Source organism: Aquarana catesbeiana, linkage group LG03, assembly GCF_042186555.1.
Source record: "Aquarana catesbeiana isolate 2022-GZ linkage group LG03, ASM4218655v1, whole genome shotgun sequence".
Classification (NCBI taxonomy): Eukaryota; Metazoa; Chordata; class Amphibia; order Anura; family Ranidae; genus Aquarana; species Aquarana catesbeiana.
The window spans coordinates 144,556,467-144,578,960 of NC_133326.1; the positions used below are offsets into that span (position 1 = coordinate 144,556,467).

Here is a 22,494-nt window from a genome sequence, read left to right on the forward strand (position 1 = left end):
GGGGTATGAACAGAAGGCCAGGTGGCCACCTTGCAAAACGGCTGGTTGATACTGAAAAGGCCCAAGAAACACCGACAGATTTATTGAAATGGGCCCTGATAGAGAAGGGAGGAACCTGCTCCCCGAGGGCATGAGACCAGGAAATGAGCTACCAGATCCATCTAGCAAGGTGGAAGAGGAAGCAGGACGTCCCTTCTTGGGGCCATCAGGGAGAACAAAAGGGTACTGAAGATATTGCAGTTAGGTGAACCCTAACCGCTCTTACCATATCCAGGTAGTGGAGTGAAATCTCTTTAACGTGTTTTGCTGCAGGATAATGCAGGAAGGGAGGATAATATCCATGTTGGGGTAAAAACAACAGGCCACCTAGGAAAGGAAAGAGGGTCTGAGTTTCAGGAACACTTTATCTCTATGTAAGATAAGAAAAGGCTTGTTACGACAAAGTCACCAGGTGGAAGACACACCTGACAGAGGTAAAGGGCACCTTACTGGTGAGATCCCCCAACGGCATATCCCAATCTGGTTCAAAGGGAGAATTTTGAAGAACTGAAAGTGCCAGATTAAGCTCACCACACTAATATGGCACAGCTGACAGCTCCTTGAGTTCTGTGTATGCCAGGCCACTGCAAAGTACAGATCATCTGCTCTGAGGACACTAACTAGGGAGCGCTGGGTTGTTTAGGTACTTCAGAGCGGATGTGTACTTTGCAGTGACCCGGCATACACAGAACTTGAAGAGCTGTCAGCTGGATCGGCTTAGTGTGGTGGGCCACGGTACGTGGTTCTCTGCCTAGGAGAGGATCAAGCTATCTTGTCTGACTTCTGGTACCCCCCTGGTGGTTTATGTAGGCCATAAGCCATTCCTTGAATGCATCCTGACTGGGTGACTATGTAGGAGAGGGGTTCAGTGTAGGAGAGTTGGCCTTTTGGCTCTCAGTTCCAGAATGCTGACAGGGAGCATCAAAGCCTGTGGTGATATGTTTCTTGGACAGTCAGGGAGTTGTAGATCCTACTACTACAGCCTTTCAGGCTTGCTTCAAAATCGCTACCAACTTCCAGGGAGAGGGAAGGAAAAAAAAAACTCTTGGATTCTAGGGCCGAGTTGGAAATCCAGCATACCCGATAGGACAGCAGTAGTGGGCGATCCAGGGAAAAGATTTGCTTTTCCCACATCATAAGAATGTTGAGATTCAAAGAAAAAAAAAATCACATGGAAGAAAGCCATCCTGGGGTCCAGAACCCTCGTACAGACGCAAGTTGAGGAATGCCTGTTTTTCCCAAGAATTGGACCTCAGAGAAGAAATCTTTTCCTGGGGAAGGATGATTTTGGCCTGGGACATGTCCAAGCTCAGCACCAAATACTTCACATGATGGAAAAACTGCAGGGCAAGATCCTTGATGATGACCCATCCATATGTTTGAAGGAACTAGATTGTCCTCTTAATGCTGGAAAAGAGGATTATGGCTGAGGAATCTTTCAGAAGGTCATCCAGGTACCCCATGGCATGGATGCCCTGGGATCCTAGCAGGCCAGGAGCAGAGCAAAGTCTCCCAAAGTAAAACATATGCAATTTTAAGGCTTTGAAACGTTCGCTATCATTTGACACATCATTTTTTATATTTTACCAAAAAAATTGGATAATACATTTTTGTGTGCTCTAAAGTTAACTTTAGTGTATTTCTTACTGAAAATTTGCATTTGATAAACAGGTGCGCCAAGATCATTTGACACAAAACACTGCAACTACCACAATTATATTCTCCAGGGTCTTTTCTTTCAAGAACTATATAATGTTCCAGGGTTAACTAAATTTTAGGCCTAAAATGAGCATTATAACGTGTGCAAAAACTGGAAAAATGGCTCCGATAGCGAAGTGGTTAAGGACTCCTGCAACACTGCATAGCCAGGAAGATCACTATTTTCTGGTTCAGCTTCACCACTTCCTGGGGTCACCTAACTACTCACTGGACACAGAAGAGGATGGTGAGTCATTGTCCAATGGGCAGGCAGAAAGCAGAGAGATGACACTGGAATCTGCAAAGCTAAAACAGAAAATATGGTTATCACCTGCTGGCTATGCAATGTACCAAAAGTGTGTACATCACATAACTGGCTAAATACAATTAAAAACAAAACTTAGCCAGGTAACCTAGTAAATATGTATACATTTTAATTGTGTATTCAGCTGCTTACCTGGAGTTTTGTTTTAAAGGAAACCTGTGCTGAGAAATGTACAGGGGCTACCATTCTAAATATAACAGATGTCTGTATGTGATGCTAATCCCCTGACTTCGATCATTTCAGAATCACTGATCTAGTGTTGGAATACCTGATCTGTTTATTTGTTCCAGGTAAGTGAAACTACTGAAGCAATTAGACAAGCATTAAGGCCAAGCAATCAGCATTTTCAAAAGTGGGGCCAGCCATGAAAGTCTTTACACTTCTCACGTCACATGTTTCCTTTAAGCCCATATTAACTTAACATATTTTTATTTTTTGCCTCTGAATAAAAGAAAAGAACGTCACATTAATTTTTCAAATGCCTCGATTAGACTACAGCGACAAAGTAAGATATAATCTACTGCAAGAACATGATAGAACATACATGGAACCCATCTGACAAAACATGCATTAAAGTTGTAACCCTAAAAAATATATATATATATATATATATATATATATATATATATATATATATATATATATATATATATATATATATATATATATATATATATAAAAAACAACCCCACACAACATGCTCTTGTCCCATTAAGGCATGAGATATAGCAGAGTGCTTTTGCCATGTCAATTGTCACTTTCCATGTTGTACAATACCTGGTTGATCCTGCCTGTTCCGGTCTTCCCCGGATTCAACTGACCACGTTTATCATGGCTGCTGATCCATGATACTGAGGTCAGTTTAGATGCCTCTGTCATACTGCTCTCCCCTCAGTAGCTCCCCCCTCAGTTCTGTAGTCTGTGTGTGAGCTGATCTCCACCACCTCCCCCCCTCCTCTCATGCTTGTGTAATTCTGTTCCCTGCAGCTGCTCCAGTGCTTGTAAAGTAAAGAAACATGAATTCATTATTCTGATCTTCTCTCTTTTAGGTCCCTGTTCAGTACAGTGTGTGTTTTCCTCTGGGAGATCCTAAAGTGGTTGTAAAGTCACATGTATTAATTACTTTGATTCTCTGTTTTTTTAGGTCCCTGTTCAGTACTGTGTGTGTTTTCCTAAAATTATAATGCTAAATACCTTTTTTGTAGAGCCCTGCTGTGCTGACACATGGCCTCCCTCTGCAAGCTTGCATTCATCTCAGCCCCTCCCACTGTACTCACTTACATCAGGAAGGAAAGCAGAGGGAGGTCAAATGACAGCATAGCAGGGCTCTGCAAAGAAGGTATTTTGCATTATAATTTTAGGAAAACACACACAGTACTGAACAGGAACCTAAAAAAAACAGAGAATCAAAGTAATTAATACATGTGACTTTACAACCACTTTAGGATCTCCCAGAGCAACATCCACAAAACATGATCTGGAAACATGAATATAACAGTAACAGAAAGCTCCAATGCACTGATAAAGCAGGAGGGGAGGGTAATATGGAAGTTAAACTCACCTCTATACCCTCTTTTACCAGTTTCAGACCCACTGATCTATGCTTTCATCTCCCTGGGCAATACAGAGCTTCCTCATTGGATTTCATTGACATGACACCAGAACAAAGTGAGCTGTAAATGATTGACAGGTAAACTGGTGGAATCTTTGTATATCTAGGTGTTTCTATACATCCAAAATATTTTAAAACTATGTCACTTTGAAAGTTGACTCTCTAAAATTAATTTATTTTTTTTTAATTTATTTTTTTGCACAATGCCCCCTAGTGGCTTACTCTATACCTTTTTAAGAAATTTGACACTGTCATTCTTTGATCTGGAAGAAGTGCAAACCCCGAATAAAACTAGAAACTTTTCAATACCCGAAGGAGTCTGTTGGCCTAGTAGTGATACCTAATCCTTACCTATACTTTCTTGCCTCACATATTCAGCACTTAGTGGGTTGGAGCATCCCTGAAGGACCAAACTCTAATCAGACCAATTCTATCCTCTATATTTTCTAAGGATAGGTTAATTGAATGTTTCCATACAGGTAGATTCCAGAGGTATAAAAACACATACCTACCTTAACTATGAGTCAAAAACTCTGGCATGAAGTTAAAACTATTTTGCAATATTCATGTTATTTTAGCCATACTATATTCTTATGCAATTTTAATTATTCTGAACTGCTAAATTTAGAGGCATTCGATAATTGTTCAACATGGTATCCTATAGTGTATATTATTCAGCTTTCCAAAGATGGTGCTCTAAAGAACTTTCAAACATTGAGGAAGGACTTGGGAATACCTAATAGCTGCTTTTTTCAGTACCTCAAACTACTGTACATCACGCCATAACGGCACAGGCTAAGTCCAGTGACTGGTTTCTAACTAAACCTTTCGTGCTCAATCACATACTTGCCAGAGACTCAGAAGAGCTCAAATCTAAAATTCTATAAATATTTATCACTGTGCTTGATGAACTGTCTGAACATCCCAGGGAGAGAAATTGGCAATCAGATAATGGTACCGTTTCAGATGATGACTGGTCCATTGTCCTAAACAACGTACTTTCAATCTCTCATCATACATAGGGCATATCACACTCCTCAAAAAAACATTCCTGCTGGCACAGAAGGTATTCTCAGCTATGTACTATATGTGAGATTTTCACTGGCACATCGATTCATATGATTTGGAAATGCCCAAAACTTGTTAGATATTGGAAATTTGTCTTGGGTACTATTAATTCCATTTTTGCCACCAATTTGTCACTTATCCAAAAAATTTGAATTTCGGGTCAGTTAGAAGAATAACAATGTACTCCTCACACGTATATTACTATCGTAGGGCTGTTGCTCAGAGCACTTAAATGAATAGCACAGAAATTAATCTCAAATCCCCCTTACATTATTATGTGACAGAATATGGGAAATACATCTTCAGTGGCAGAAAAGCTGGCATATCTACATGAGGGTTGCCCTGACAAGGTTTTTAAAAACATGGAATAACTGGCTGGAGACTCCAGAATTAGCACCCCCCACACAATTTATCCTTGATGGACTCCTTGTGGCATCAAGTCTGTAGCATGCTTGCTTATGCTACATATTCTGTCAAAGTCCAAGGGACCTAGAAATAGAACATGTTTCAAATCTTTCCGATGGACTCGAGTCCGACCGAAAAATCCGTTCGTCTGTATGCTAGTCCGACGGACAAAAAAAAGGATGCAAGGGCAGCTACTGGCTTACGAACTTCCTTATTCTAGTCCGGTCATACGTCATCACGTTCGAAACGATCAGAATTTGGTGTGATCGTGTGTAGGCAAGTCCGTTTCGTTGCAACTCCGTCGGAACTCTGTCGAAAAGTCCTTTGGAGATCAGGCGGAGAAGTCCACTCGTGTGTATGCGGCATTAGTGTTTGGACTGGCGATTTTTTAATCATATGATAAAGCACAGAAGGCAGTTGAGACTTTTTGTGATGTGATGTTTCTGGTCTCCCCGTTCTTAACGATGTAAAAAATCTGTCTTATACTTGTGTACTCTGTACATGTGATCCCGAAGTCTTATACAGTGATTCTACAGTGTATGAGATGACCGTTTTATTGCTGTAAACAAGTTGGTCATTATGTGTTTTCTGTATAGTCTGTTGCTACTGTCTGATGGTAAGAGCACTCAGGTGCGCTACTATTGTCAGAAAAAAATGTTGAAAACCCCTTTAAATTGGGTGTGCATATTTATAAACACAATAAAACAAAAAAGGTGCTATACATAAGAAACAATGTATAAGAAGTGAAGTGCAGTCCACTTGAAGGAGAGAGTCCTACAGGCTTAATATATAATCCAGGATTTTTCAGAGTTCAAACTGACATCCTCACTGCTTGGAGCATATAAACTTCTATCGAAAAAGGAGTAAAAAGGGGCCGCTTACCAGACGTAGATGACCCCTATTACAGAGGTCTTGCAGGCTCAGATTAACAGATCCCGGCAGGAACAGCTGATCAGGTTCCCGTGTTCAGATATCCATCCACACTGAGGTTTGTACTGCCGCTTAAGATGACCCTGCAGCGCGCTTCCGAAGGCTTGAACAGCTGATCTGCTTAGACACAGGCTCCGGTCCTCCTTGTGCTTCTCACAGGCCCTGTGGAATCTGGATGGTATAATTTGTCTCCGTGGGATCGCTCACAGGTTTACAAGAGAGATAGTAAAAAATAGAAGGTCCTCCATAGTGTAGTATATTAAAAAGACTTTAATAAAACAATGAATGGCTGACATCAGAAAGAGTTTGGCAAAAAATCAGTATATGTTTACAACCAGCTCCGCTGCAATCAAACCAGCCAGCTGATGTGTGGTGACGTCAGATCCCTTGGCTCCGCCCTACGCTGCGTTTCTCCATACGAGGCTTCGACTGGGAAAGTCTATCTCTCCTGTAAACCTGAGGGATCCCACGAAGACAAATTATACCAACCAGACTCCACAGGGCCTGTGAGAAGCGCAAGGAGGACCGGAGCCTGTGTCTAAGCAGATCAGCTGTTCAAGCCATCGGAAGCGCGCTGCAGGGTCATCTTAAGCGTCAGTACAAACCTCAGTGTGGATAGATATCTGAACACGGGAACCTGATCAGCTGTTCCTGCCGGGATCTGTTAATCTGAGCCTGCAAGACCTCTGTAATAGGGGTCATCTACGTCTGGTAAGCGGCCCCTTTTTACTCCTTTTTCGATAGAAGTTTATATGCTCCAAGCAGTGAGGATGTCAGTTTGAACTCTGAAAAATCCTGGATTATATATTAAGCCTGTAGGACTCTCCTTTCAAGCAGACTGCACTTCACTTCTTATACATTGTTTCTTATGTATAGCACCTTTTTTGTTTTATTGTGTTTATAAATATGCACACCCAATTTAAAGGGGTTGTCAACATTTTTTCTGACAAAAGTAGTGCACCTGAGTGCTCTTACCATTTGTCAAAACTGAATATTCCAGTTTTTTTTTGGGTGGCAGCACTATTGGTCTATGTGTCACGAAAATCTAGTTTGTTTATTATTTTAATGTTTCATTGTTTCCTTCCTTTTTGTTTAGAACTAAAAGGAAACACTATTTCATTTGTTTTTATATATACCCTAGTATATATTTCTCTTGTTCAATTCACCACCGGTTTTTTCAATATTTTTTTCACTATTTGTTTGACTACTTAAATTTATTGGTCTACCAGGGGTAGCGCTGATTATTTTGCGTTATAATGCTACCGTCTGATGGTTTTGTTTGTTTGCAAAGTTCCTCTTGCATTGTAAGAACTGACTTTTTTTTTTTACAAAAAGGACTGGACAGGTACCAGATGCAGAAATTATACCTCCAAACCAAAACAAATAAAACAGATTTTTACCTAAGGAACCTCTATTGAAACCAAAAAAGGGGTGGGGGGGGTTAATGAGAAAAAGGTTTTATTTTTTACTTACCTGTAAATTCCATTACAGTACAGAACACAGGTAGAGTATTCAGGTGATTAGACACTGGCAAACCTCTAGCAGACAAGCTCCTTGAGCACCTCCTCTGTATTCTACCCCGCTCCTTATCAATTGTACAATGCATTGCAAAGGCAGAGTATTCATGTATTTGTACCCTAGAGCTGCACGATTCTGGCCAAAATGAGAATCACAATTTTTTTGTTTAGAATAAAAAGATCACGTTTCTCGTGACATAAAATCTTTCACATTATACAAAAAAAAATAAAAAATTGGGCTAACTTTACTGGTTTTTTTTTTTTTTCAATTTATTAAAGTAATTTTTTCCAAAAAAAAAAGGCATTTGAAAGACCGCTACGCAAATACAATGTGACATAAAATATTGCAACAACCACCATTTTATTCTCTGGGGGTGCTACTAAAAATATATATATAATGTTTGGGGGTTGTAAGTAATTTTCTAGCGAAAAAAAAAAATGATTTTAACTTGAAACCAACAAATGTCAGAAAAAGATTTAGTGTTTAAGTGGTTAAACTTTCCTCATTTACACACAAGTCTATTCCTTTGAGACATTGTTACAATGTTTATACTTAAGTTTCACTGCTAAAGAATGTTGTGATTCTTGGCAGACTGCCCTGTATTTTTCTTCCTTTCTTTTGACAGCTGTCCGCTTCAGCAGAGCAGAGACACACTTTTGTCAAGATCGCAACGGGGAAAAAAAATTGCGATAATGATTCTTGATGATTAATCGTGCAGCTCTATTGTACACCATAGAATGTTTCCAGGCAATGAATAAGAAAAGTAGGCCACAATGAGGCAACGATAAACAGGCCCAAACAAGAGGAATTTTGACTTGCCTATAAACTCCATATCTTGGAGTACAGTATGGAACACTGGTCTCCCTTCCTTTTAATTCCTTGCTACAAAACTGGGGATTCACAAGGGTAGAAGACCCAGCTTTAGAGTGCTGTCGAGAGAAACTTCAGAATTCATACTGGAGGGAAGAATTAAATTTGCCAGAACTGAGACCAGGGGATTACCAAGGCATCTGAGGCTAGAGTTAGAGGACCCCTGGTGCTGACAACAAACAGAGGAAGTTTGTTGTTGAATCTGGAGGCTAGGATGTCAACGTCTAGAATCCCCCTTTTTTGGCATATCAAGTTGAAAACATTTGGATGATTCAGGTAATGGCAGCCGAGTTAATCCACTTTCCAGTTGCCCACACCTGGGATGTAGATCAGAGATCACTGGACAGTGAGTTTCTGTCAATGAGGTTATCTGGTTTGCTTCCTTCAAGGTAGCAAGGCCCCTGATAACCCCTTGATGGTTGATGTAGGCCACAGTCATGACCTTGAACAAGTGTTCCATCAGAAGGGGGGTCCAGTTCTGCAGGGTCATCTGGACTGCTCTAAACTTCAAAATGGTGACGGGGATTTTGGTTTCCCCAGTGACCATGTCCCTTGGACTGTTAGGGATTGGAACACGATTAACCAAGCCTGAGAGACTTGTATCTGTTGTGATAACTTAGCAGTGATAGGGAAGCATAGGCAAATAGAGAGAAGGAGCCAGCTTCTTCCAGGTTGACAAGAGGTTTTGTTGGAGAGTTCTTGAATGGAATAGTGTGAATGGTACTGCCTCAAATTGTTGCAATTGCTCTGCAACAGCATGATCCTGAAATTTATTTAGCTGCACTTTGACATACTGAAATGGCAGCAAGATCTGATTGCAGGGCTGGACCTGCAAGAGTAAAGAGTGCTTTTAGGAGCGGCTCAAACTTTCTGTCTGCAGAATCTTTGAAAGAAGGAACATCTTTAATAAGTACAGTGAGATGTTTGTGTAGGACAGAGACAGCAGGATCAACTACAGGAATAGCCTAATTTTTTGCAAAGAAAGACCCTGGATCTGTATAGCACTCTGCTGCTAACTGAACAAAAAAGGTCAAGGTGAACCCCCATGCAGAATGCATTTGCCTGAAGTAAAATCACAGACTAGCCCCATACTGCGGGGACCAGGTACAACTCCAAAGGTTCACCAAAGTTGCAGTGATCCAAATACAATCCTTCTGTGTTGGCATAAAAGGACAGTAAGAGCTGACTGAAGATTTCAAAGACAAAATAAAATTTTTTTTTAAAACGTAACTAGTTATGCTAAGGGTGAGTTTCTCTGTGAAGGAGAAACGGTCCATCACCTTCAGACACTAGCACAAAACTTAAGACACATGGAGTAGATTAGGGTTATAGGGGAGGCACCCAGGGGGCATGTTCTCTAAAGCTTTGCCAGTGTCCAATGAGCTGTACACACCTACAGTATAACCCATGGTTTATGAACACTCTACCTGTGTCCTGCACTGTACGATTAGGATAGTACATTTTTGACTTACTGGCTTATGTGCAAGTTTCAGTCACTTTCCACTTTATAAAAGAGCTGCAAAACACAGCAACATGACCTTCCTCTAGAACCAAAGATGAGAATTACGTGGATATAAAAAAAATGTTTACACATCATTGTAAAAATGCCAGGTTTTTTCTTTTCAATAGATTTTTATTCAAAGGTTTAACAAAGTATAGCCATACCAACGTGGTTAGACAAATATCAATGAAGGGTACTCCCTCCGATACAATCAAGAGCCCGAGTGTTATGGACAGGACCCAAATAAATGAGCCTAAATGACTGGGTTCTGCAAGTGCAGATTAAGGGTTTGGAGGTGCCTGGGGATCTCATCCAAGAGGTCAGAGAACAGAGCAATTTTGGGATGTTTGGGTATGTTCTGTCCGGTCACCGAATTAAATTAAATTGAATACTCTGATCCAAAATCTTTGGCCCTTCAGACAAGACCACCAAACATGGAACATATCTCCCACCAGGCCACAGCCACAAACATTTGGGTGAGGCTCCAGGATTGGATTTTTGCTAACCATCTGGATAGCACCTTATAGTTCGCTTCTACTAATGAGGTATTGATTATTCCTTTATGTACCAAGGTTGACCACTGTGCCCACACCTCCTCTTCTATATTATATATATATATATATATATATATATATATATATATATATATATATATATATATATATATATATCACAATGGAAACATTTCAAAAACCTTGCATTTTTACAGGGTGTGTTGACTTTTTATAGCCACTGTACATCATTCCTGTAAAGTAATGGCTGGTGAAGTGAAAAGAGCACAGAGGACTTTGTTAGCAGAACATATTAAAGTGGGGAGCAGAAAATGCTATTTATATTACTCAGCTTGAGAACTTACCTCTTCATTAACCGACGTATGATTTGCCAGATTGCCTTGACTGCATAGAAAACCTCACTGGACAACTTCACCGGCTGAAAAAGAAAGCAATTTATTGAATCCATAATACATTCCCCATCAAATTGATATTAGTAGCCAATAAAAGCCAATGAAAACCCATAGGTATATTTCTATGTTTATATTGATATTTTCTGTTAGAGAATACATCCATTTTAACAGTTTATTGCATCTATAAAGCTGCCCTGACCCATTTATCTCCTTTTGTCAAAGTTCACCAAGGGAGAAAAGAAACTGAGACTTGGTTTGTATTTTTTTCCTGTTATAACTATGCTCTCCCTTAATGTAGTCAAATCTACTACTATCCCCAGTAGAGGGAAGCTTCATTCATTCAGGTTAATTGGAGTTGGCTTTATTATAGTTTCCCCACACTTTACTGTGTATCCTTTTTTACACGTTATTTTGACTTTTCATGTATTTTTTATAAAAACTGAAGTGGAAAAAATGAAATTTATCCAATAAGGGTGAAGAAAGCAAAACTCAAAAGCTCTTATTTCTATCCAGTCTTCCTGGCCACTGAAGTATCCAGAGAAAACGGATACATGATGGTTACAGTAAATGCTAAGGTTTCTTTAACAAGCTTATGATTAACAATCTGGCTTAACCTTTTTGCATGCTCTGCAAGAGGCAAAAGGGCACCAAACCAATGTAAAGTTTGTGAAATATAGCAAATATAGTGCTATAAAAACATGATTAACACAAGGTGGCGGTAAGAAAGCTAATCTATGGTACCTAGAAAGACTAAAAATGTAAACTGTGTATTCACATGCAAATATGTATAAATCTATCAAACTAGTATGAAATACAAAAACGGCAAGATTCCAGAATTTGATCCAACTGGGCTTTTAAAAAGATCTGAATATTCAGTCTTAAAATTTCAACCGCAGGCTTAACTGTGAAGAATATTCAAATGTGTCCATATGTTTCTAGGCCCTGCAGTCATGCCTTTGGGGGGGGTGAGGAGCATGCAGTTGTGCTTTAACCACTTTGCCACCCAGGCCAATTCTGACATTTCTCTCCTACATGTACAAATCATAGTTTTTTGCTAGAAAATTACATAGAATCCACAAACATTATATATTTGTTTTTTAGCAAAGACCCTATAGAATACAATGGCGGTCATTGCAACTCTATCTCACACGGTATTTGCGCAGCAATTTTTCAAACGCATTTTTTTGGGGGAAAAAAACAGTTTTGTGCTTTAAAAAAAACAAAGCAGTAAAGTTAGCCCAATTGTTCTGCATAATGTGAAAGATGAAGTTACGCCGAGTAAATGGATACCAAACATGTTACGCTTCAAAATTGCATACGCTCGTGGAATGGCGCCAAACTTTGGTACTTAAAAATCCCCATAACCAACACTTTAAAATTTTTTACTGGTTACATGTTTTGAGTAACAGAGGAGGTCTAGGGCTAGAATTATTGCTCTCGCTCTAACGCTCATGTCGATACATCACATGTGTGGTTTGAACACAGTTTTCCTATGTGGGCGGGACTTACGTATGCGTTCACTTCTGTGTGCGAGCACACGGGGACAGGGGCGCTTAAATTTTTTATATTAATTTTACTTTTTTTCTATGAGACTTTAAAAAAATAAAAATAAAATTTTTGATCACTTTTACTCCTATTACAAGGAATGTAAACATCCCTTGTAATAAGAATATGGCATGATCGGTCGCCTTTACAGTGAGATATGGGGTCAATAAGACCCCCCAATCTAACCTCTAGAGGGAAGCCTGAAATTAAAAAAAAAAAAAAAAAAAAAAAAGAAGAGAAGAAGATCTCGGCTTTTCAGCTGAGGTGGTGCCGCTGTTTGTTTGAATGCAGAGGCCGGACATGACGTCATAACATCCCGCCTGGCCGCCTAACGATCAAAGAGACTCCGACGACCATCTGGGCTGCCGGAAATCTCTATGGTAAACATCCGGGGCCCGACGGATCCTGTCTCCGACCTACCAATGGAAGCGGTGAGTTGGTAAAAGCACCGGAGGGTGGGGGGAGGAACGGCCGCAATGATTGTTCTTATGGTGTAGGGAATCACCGGCTGAAAAAGCCGATATCTGAATGACGCCTGTAGCTGCAGGCATCATTCAAGTATACCTGCACAAAGTCAAGGACGTCATATGACAGCCAGCGGGTGGGAAGTGGTTAAGGAGCAGTAAGCAGGGGAAAACGTTTCTATTCAGGTTCTGTCTGCTTTCTAAAGAAACACAAACTAAGACTTTGAACATCTTTTATTTGATTGCTTGGAATATAATTTAGCTGAACTAAGCTGAAAGTAAAGTGGTTGTAAACCTCAGACATTAAATATGAACAAAGCACATCTCTCTGTAGTGTGTACTTGTCTCAATCTGGAGCACTGCCATTTCTGCCTGCTGCCTCATTCCTCTGCCATGTACATGTTTGATTTCTGACAAGTTTTCCTGACTCCAAAAAAATAAAGGTATGTGGGTGCTCCAGCACACAGCCTGCAGTTGACAGCCTCAGTTCTGTTCCTCAATACTGTGTGAAGGGGGTGTGTCCCTTCCCTGCAATAAGTTCTCAATCAGCAACGCGGAGTGTGACTTCAGCCAACCCCCCCTGCTTTATGAAAGCTTAGTGAAGGTGTACAGATTTTGCACTTTGAACTGCTGTAGAGAAGAGAGGGAGTGGGTAAACAGATACAACTTATGTAGGAGGATTTGTTTCATCCCTGTGTATTACCTGAGGCTTATCACTTCACTGGGTATATGTAAGGGTTTAAAACCACAGATTTTATTAAAAGAAAACCTGGTGTTTCTGCCATGAAGGTCCTTGTTCAGACCCTTCCCATTATAAAGTGAAAAGGCATTGTCCACTATGTACAAATCAGCTTCTGTTTTTTTTGACAAAGCTTAATGGAACAAGCTGAAGTTAGAAACTGATTGGCTAGCAATTGCACCTGCACCAGATTTTGCCCTCTCCAGTTTTAGTAAATCACAATAATCTTGATTTTACTAACCATTATGTGCATTTTCACACCATGTCTCTGCACTGAGGTCTCTTGCAGTGTGTTATGTTGTCCACCATGTACACTGTGATGCACATTCTACCTCCATATAGTATGGAGTATAAAAACTTGCCATTTTGTTTAGGGGCCTGTTTGACCACCTAAGGCCCTTTCACATGGGCAATCAATCAGTTTTTGATCCGTAATTACAGAGACCAAGACTGTACTACAATTTATACTGATGAGTGGTGGATATATGCCTGTCTATATCTGCCCACATGAGTACATTTGTCAATATGAATGCCATAAGTCTGTTTTCCCTGACCAGACTGAACGTGGGTGGAAACAGGCGGGCACACATCTGCTTACATCTGGCCACCCATATTGATTACATATCTAATATTAGTTTCTGTTCTGATCCGACACAGCAGGGGATCAGTGCTCTTACAGATCTGCAGGTATATAGCACTGATAGAGCCAAATTATACAGTCACTTATTCACACTTTCATTTGGCAATTTCAAACTTTGGCTCTCATCATCACCAAATATTTTTTTTTTTTTTTTTGGGGGGGGGGGGGGGGTATCATACCATAACTATGACTAAATTAAACAGCAGAATAGCCGATAAAGCAGCAAAAGAGTTGTCATTTAACTCTCTGGAGTTTTTCTATCTGCAGTGTTGCACACAGGCAAAAAATAAATTAAAAAATTGCCAGCCCAATCTAAATACATATGTAAAATGTATTTGGATATGCATTTCAGATCTGTGTTTAGGAGGGATAAAAATAATGCCCCAAACCTGCATTTTGAGAGAAGCTTACTGGCATAATTTTCACGTAAACGCATACAGATGCACATAAATGTGCGTAAACACATTTTACTGGTTACAACTAAAGAATATTCTAGCCAATAGAACGAGATTACCCACATGTGCTTCTAAAACGTCATATACCTGTATATGCACAAGTGCGCAGAATTACGCACCAACACAAGCATTTTGGTGCTGAAATAATATTTTTTTTGCCAGCTCTCAACCGAAGAATCCAGCTTCGATAGGAGTATTTTAATACACCCGCGTGCATGAGGCCTAAAAAGGGAAAAATTGTTTTTCATAGCCGGTTCCAACTTTGTTTATTACTGTGTGTATAAACACTACTATGATGATTAAGATATATCTTTGCACTCGCATATATGAAGAATGCAGAAGAAATATTTGATCTGCTTGTAAAAACGTTGATGCAAACTAAAGGACCCGTTTCAACTTGTCTGGATCAGCATTACAGTCTAAACCACATCCTTTGCCGAAAATGGAGGACTATATTCACACAGTAGGGTTGATTTACTAAAACTGGAGAATGCTAAATCTGATGCAGCTCTGCATAGAAACCAATCAGCTTCCAAGTTTTTTTTTTGTCAAAGCTCAATTGAACGAGCTGAAGTTAGAAGCCGATTGGCTACCATGCGCAGCTGCACCAGATTTTGCACTCTCCAGTTTTAGTAAATCAACACAATAGTCTTGATTTTACTAACCATTATGTGCATTTCCACACCATGTCGCTGAACTAAGGTCTCTTGCCGTGTGTTACTCTTTTACGCACAACACTGCATGTCATTGTAGTACATAGACTTGAATGAAGTGTCACAAAAAAAGTAAACAGTGCAATGACCGCTTTGAACCCAGATAAGGGAAAATGCTAGTCGCTTCTGGGATCATTCACCAGAGGGAAGATTAGCAAACAGATGTTTGGGCTTTACAACTGCCTGAATCACTTGCCCCAGAAAGCAGACAATTGGCTTGACAGTAGTAAGCACGGCGGGGGAGATTTACTAAAACAGGTGCACAAAGAACCTGGTGCAGCTGTGCATAGTAACCAATCAGATTCTAGGTTTTAGCCTAGGTTCACACTGCTGCAGGTTAGAAATCATGCAATTTCAGCTGAACTCACATGATTTCAAACCAGCAATGCAGTCCGACTTCGGAGTGATTTGACAGACATCTGTGCGTGTTCCTGCACAGATGTCAATTAAAATCGCCCTCAAAGTTGCCAAAAGAATTACTTTTGGGAATTAGTGCGGTGTCGAACTGATTCGGACGGTGCTATTGCCGGCCGTAGCCGCTGATTTGCCATGCGATTTGACACCGATAGGTGACTATGCACAGTTGCACCAGATTCTGTGTGCACCAGTTTTAGAGAAAAAAAAAACTCTAGCAGTGTATTAAAGGCCCAGTTCACACTATTGAGATGCAGGAACTAGCAAGCTTCCAGTGCGGGTTCCCGCATCACATTTCCCTTGCAGGCAGTTCACACTTACCTCTGTGAACCGCTGCGGGTGTCAACACAAAGTTAATGACACGCCCAGTTCGGTTTGCAGATCGCAGTGCGAACTGTGAATTCAGACAGGAATCGGATCGCATGGGTGTGAACACCCATGCGATCCGATTCCAGTGTGGGGAAAAAAAACGGTTCCTGCAACATTTTCATGCAAACTCAGCCATACAACTGATATCGCATATGATCTGCACAGCAATGCAGTGTGAACCACATGCAATGTCTGTGTTCGCAATAGTGTGAACCCAGGTCAAAAACCCTTCCAGCCAGCTACTATTTATAAATGGTACTGGTAGACAAGTGGTTAAAGTAAACTTGGGAAAAAAAAACACTGAAATACTGAGGCTCCATGAAAATGCTAAATTTCCTCGCCATTTTAATCGTTTGAGTCACCGACTTAGAAAAGTGGTGTAGTGAAGTCAGGAAACAAGGAACTAGTATCGTCGGTAGAAGCTAGTAAGGCATAAGGCGCAATAGTCATACTTTTGGCTCTGAATGCCACTAGAATAAAATTTAAAATGAAAAAATCCAAATTAATTGGAAGTGCAGACTTTCAGCTTTAATTCAATGGGTTGAACAAAAACATCAAGTACAAATTTTAGGAACTGCAACCATTTTTATACAAAGCCCCCCCATTTTCAGGGGCTCAAATTAACTGGACAAATGAATAAAATCATAAATAAAATGTTAATTTTTAATATTTTGTTGAGGATGCTTTACTGGCAATGACTGCCTGAAGTCTGGAACCCATGGACATTACCAAAGACTGGGTTTCCTCCTTTCTGTTGCTTTGCCAGGCTCTAACTGCAGCTGTCTTTTTTTGTGGCTCTTTCTGCGTTTAGTTTTGCCTTCAGCAAGTGGAATGCATGCTAAATTGGGTTGAGATGAGGTGACTGAATCGGCCATTGCAGAATATTCCACTTCTTTGCCTTCAAAAGCTCCTGGGTTGCTTTTGGAGTGTGATATGGATCATTGTCCATCTGTACTGTGAAGTGCTGTCCAATCAACTTTGCTGCATTTGGCTGAAACTGGGCTGCCAGTATATCTCTAAACACTGCAGAATTCATCTGCCTGCTTCCATCTTCTGTCACAATAAACACCAATGACCCAGTACCACTGGAAGCAATGCATGCCCATGCCATCACACTGCTTCCACCATGTTTTACAGATGACATTGTGTGCTTTGTATCATGATCTGTTCCAAGCCTTCTCCACACTTTTTTCTTCCCGTCATTCTGGTACAGATTCATCTTAGTTTCCAAAGAATGCTTTTCCAGAACTGGTCTGGCTTTTTTAGATGTTTTTTGGCAAAGTCTAATCTGGCTTTTCTATTCTTCAGGCTTATGAATGGTTTGCACCTTGTGGTGAACCCTCTGTATTTGCGCTCATGAAGTCTTCTCTTGATTGTAGACGACAATGATACGTCCACCTCCTGGAGAGTGTCCTTCACTTGTCTGGATTTTGTGAATGGGTTTTTCTTTACCATAGAGCGGATCCTGCTATCATCCACCACTGTTGTCTTCTAAGGACACCCAGGCCTTTTTTATGTTGCTGAGCTCCCCAGTGCGTTCTTCTTTCCTCAGAATGTACCAAACTGTTGATTTGGCTGCTTCTAATGTTGCTGCTATCTCTCCGATGGATTTGTTTCATTTTTGAAGCCTTACAATGGCCTGTTTCACTTGCATGGACAGCTCCTTTGAACACTTGATGTACAGCAATAGATTCCAAATGCAAATACCACACTAAAGCCTCGTACACACGATCAGATTTTCCGACGGGAATTGTATGATGACAGGCTGTTGGTGGAAAATCCAACAGTTTGTATGCTCCATCAGACAATTGTTGGTCAACTTTCCATGGACAAATGTTGGGTGGCAGGTTTATAAATTTTTCCGCAGACAAATGTCTGTTGTTGGATTTTCCGAGCGTATGTACACAAGTCCGTTGGACAAAAGTCCAAAGCACAAACACGCATGCTCGGAAGCAAGGACGATCCGTAAGCAGTCGGTCTTGTAAACTAGTGTTCATAATGGAAAATTAACATTTGTGACGCTGCACAATTTTGAAATCTAGGAACGCAGCACACAATTCTATTCTTCAAAGTGATAATAATGAAGCTGCTTTGCTGGTGATACTGATGGAGTTCTGCCAAACGTATTTCCAAAGGCTTTTTTTCTAGTGATAAGAATAATATTAATATCCTGTAGTTTTTAAGATCAAAGATACAACTATGTTGGTGTCCCTTGTTAATTTTACATTGTATTTTTTAAAATGTAACTGCCTACTCCCAAACTGTCATTTGAAGTAAAACACAGCCAAGTATTATTCTACACATTTTTTTTATTTTGCATTAAAAAAAACAACAAATAAAATTAGACATGCTATCTGCAAATAGAACTTAACCAAAAGTGCATTCTATGCATCCAAAAATATAGAAAACATACCAAATCAAATCATTATTCAACCAAAAAATAAAAATAAAAGCCGCATGCGTCCTACGTCTTAATATAGGGGGTCAACAATGCCGAGAGTTGGTGAAAGCAGGGGTCCGTCATCCGGGGATAATTCCGAAAATCATCCAGATTATTCTCCTGGAGCTTCCGCAGCAAAGATATATGACATAATTGGTCCCAATTTACAAAGCAACACATTTTTGGTCCAAGAAATCCTCCTCCTCCTGGTCCTTGTCTGGACTTGGGTCAAAGCAATAACTCCAAGGCCAATAATTAATAACACGTTATCTCCTCAGATTCCGCAACATGGCTGGTTTCTGAATGGTCGTTCGTCAACTAACTAATAAGTGCAAAATGAAAAGCGTGAATCAACACTCACCAAACTTTTACTAACACAAAATTAGCAGAAGGAGCCCAAAGGGTGGCGCATGACAACTGAACTTCCTCTTTGTAGTCTCGTAGTACGTCTAATACGTCATTACGTTTGTTTGTGTTTGTTGGCCAACAATTCCTTGCCATTTGTATGCAAGACAAGTTCCTGGCCAACGCCATTCGGACAAAAGTCTGACGTTTTGTCTACGGAAAATCCGATCGTGTGTATGAGGCTTTAGAATCAACTTCAGACCTTTTACCTGCTTAATTGATGAAGAAATAATGAAGGAGTAGCCCACACATGGCCATGAAGCAACTTTTGATTCAACTGTCCAATTACTTTTGGTCCCTTGAAAAAGGGTAGTGGCTATTCTTAAGAGCTCTAAACCCTTCCTCTGATTTGGATAGCCTCAAATTAAACCTGAGAGTGTGCACTTTCTGCCCATATTCATTATATAACTATAGCTTGAATATGTTTTGGTAAATACCTGAACAAACCTAAAATTGTGCCTGGGTCCAGATATATCTGGACCCAACTGTGATTTTATGTTCTTCAGCAAAGCTTAGAAAACGAAAGGAACTGAGATATGAATTTGCATTTCCTTTGCTCCCGTTCAGTAAACACAGAGCATCCGTTTATCACTGCTGCACAAATTTGGCAGTATTGTGCAAGCTGTCAGCCTCTATCTGTATATGACTGTGATATGTGCTCACATAGAAGTGGCACCTATGTGTAGTAAGAAAAATGGAGAAAGATATTAAAAAAAAAACACAAAGAACTGTCCCAAGTGACTAAAAAGCAGCTGTCATATTACGAATTACACAAGGGGAAATAACGTATGGATATGCAATTAAATCTGAACACAACCTCCCAGCACCACCACCATATAATAGCAAGTAATTGGGCCTACCATGAGCACGTGTCATGTCCCCAGGTTACTAGTAAAATACATCATGCTATGGAAAAACACACCACAATATATTTATAAGGCCCAATCCTCCCCAAACTGACATTTCCATCCTTGGTAGATTCTGGAGCGTTAAACCACCTGTCATATTCCACTATCCCTTTGGGACTCTATTGCTGTGATGACAGCACTTGAGCTCCTAGATCTGCACACCTGCTGTGGCCATTATGACGAAAGCCGACTCTTGATGTTGGATTATTTATTTAAATTATATTACACAAAATTCAGCTGGGTAAACTAAAACACCCAGGAACAGAAACAAAGCCAGGGAATATGGCAGCAGATTCCAGTGTTGGAGTATCCAAGACATGTATGCAGGAGCTCAATCTGTCCATCTGGCTTCACCTACAACCAAAATATAACTTTGAGGTGAATTGATCCTATAGGATTAAGCCATAATAAAACCAGAATAGTATGAATAACAGACATTCGGGGGGAGTATAGTGGTAATCTTCTCTTTGTGGTAATATTAAAAGCCAGCTTTTGGCGGTCCTTTCATATTTACTTATATCGATCATAGCTTTCAACACTGTCAAGCTAATATATTCCTATATATTAAAGGGTCAGGCCACCCAAAAATGAGTTTCTTATATCTCTCAAGAACTTTACTGGTGCATGAGATTAAAGGGTTCCCATTCTTTACCCCTTCTTACCTGGTATTGTGGGTTTGCTGGATTAGCATACACACCCAATGAATCGTCTTTGTGACATCAGGAGGCTGGCTATCTCTTCTGAATTCCAGCAGCCAGCTTCCTGATGATGCTCACTGTGCATGTACATTGTGTTTTACACAGATTTGAAGCCTCCTGGGATGTGTGGTGTGGGTATGCCAGGAGACTTTGGGCCAGGGGGGTGGGGGGGATGTCATTCTTGGCTAGGTGAGAAATGCAGAGGCACAGGCAAAAAAAGCACCCCCCCATGGAAAAATTGCAGAAAGAGGGGGAGAGGTACATTTAAATAAAGTGTTAAAACCATTTCTGCTTTAACCACTTAAGGTCCAAGCCTATTTCTGACATTTGTTGTTTAAAAGTTAAAATCAATATTTTTTGCTAGAAAATTACTCAGAACCCCCAAACACATATACATACATAGAATTTTTTATTATTTTTTTTTTTTTTTTTGTAGCAGAGACCCTAAAGAATAAAATGGAGATTTTTCCAATTAAAAAATAAGAAAACAGTAAAGTTAGCCCAATATTTTTGTATAATATGAAAGATTTGACATCGAGTAAATTGATACCTAACAATTTCAGGACAATTTTCAGCTTTCAGCACTGTCGCACTTTGAATGACAATTGCACGGTCATACAACACTGTACCTAAACTAAATTTTTAGTTTGGGTGGGAAGTGGTTAAAATTGTGCACGCTCGTGGAATGGTGACAAACTACGATACTCAAAAACCTCAATAGGCAATGCTTTAGAAATCTCTACAGGTTACCAGTTTAGAGTTACAGAGAAGGTCCTGTGCTAGAATTATTGCTCACGCTCTGACGATCACGGGAATACCTCACGTGTGGTTTGAACACCGTTTACATATGGCCCTCAAAAGCACTCAAAAACATTTTTGATCATTTTCTACACACAAATAGAGCTTTCTTTTGGTACTATTTAATCACTGCTGTTTTTTTTTCATCATTTACTAAAAAAGGACTGAAAATTTTGAAAAAAAAAAAAAAAAAAAAAAAAAAAAAAAAAAAAAGTTCCCTAGCTTCTGTCAGTAAATTTGGTAAATAAGAATTTTTTCTCCTTCTGTGATGAGCACTCATGAGGCTGCACTCTGAGGTTGGGTTCACACTTATGAGAATTGGATGCGGGTTTCTTCACATCCGATTCGCAAAGCAGGAGATTGTGACCGGCTCTCTATGGAGTTGGCTCACACATCTCCGGATCGGCTCTGGTGCAAATTGCACAGAAGCCTTGCGAGAGTCTTCTGGTCTGTTTCAGGTCCAAATTCAGACCAAAATTCTGAGCTGAAATCGGACCTGAAACGGTGAATGGAGACGCACCGGACTCCTTCTGTGAGCCGGTCCATGTTCTAGTCTGAACCCAGCCTGATGAGGCAGCACTTATGGGCACTGATGAGGAGGCACCAATATGCCGCACTGATAAGCATAGGCAGCACTTGAGGGCACCGCTGATGGGCAGCACTGAAGGGCTGCACTGACTGGCATCACTAAAGGGCACTGCTGGGGCTTTCCTGTAATCAGGGCACTGATGATCAGTGCCCTGGTCTCCCCTGCGAGGAGATACCGCTGATCAGCACTCCTCGCTACACACTCTGTCAGCGTGAGGCGAGACGAGCCGATTAACAGCACTTCCGCATTTCCAAGTAACCACATGGTTAAAGAGCAGTGTCTTTAGCTCTTTACAGAGATCGGGGTCGCACCGTGTTCCGCGATGCACGCCCCCCACGAGAGTGGACGTTCTGGGGCGCTGTCATATGACGTCCACCCAGAATGAGAGCCGCACCGTCCCTCCGTCATTTGATGGTGGGTGGGCGGCAAGTGGTTAACGGACCAAAT

At 40.5% G+C, this 22,494-nt stretch overlaps 1 protein-coding gene across 6 annotated transcripts in view; it reads right to left on the minus strand.

Annotated features, from left to right (window-relative positions):
• The window catches only part of TASOR2 (transcription activation suppressor family member 2), a 118,466-nt gene that overhangs the window by 90,760 nt on the left and 5,212 nt on the right, over positions 1-22,494 (minus strand). For 2 of the 6 annotated variants that reach the window (XM_073619400.1, XM_073619395.1), the window contains exons 2-4: positions 10,823-10,896; positions 3,624-3,735; positions 1,967-2,043 (exon numbers count right to left, since the gene is read on the minus strand). Coding sequence is in view for 1 of the 6 variants with exons in the window: in XM_073619399.1 (XP_073475500.1) it covers positions 10,823-10,830 (8 nt within the window). In the remaining 5 variants the exon portion in view is untranslated. Of the gene's footprint in view, positions 1-1,966; positions 2,044-3,623; positions 3,736-10,822; positions 10,897-22,494 lie in introns of those variants that run through there. The other 4 variants (XM_073619399.1, XM_073619398.1, XM_073619396.1 and 1 more) reach the window with 3 other exon arrangements.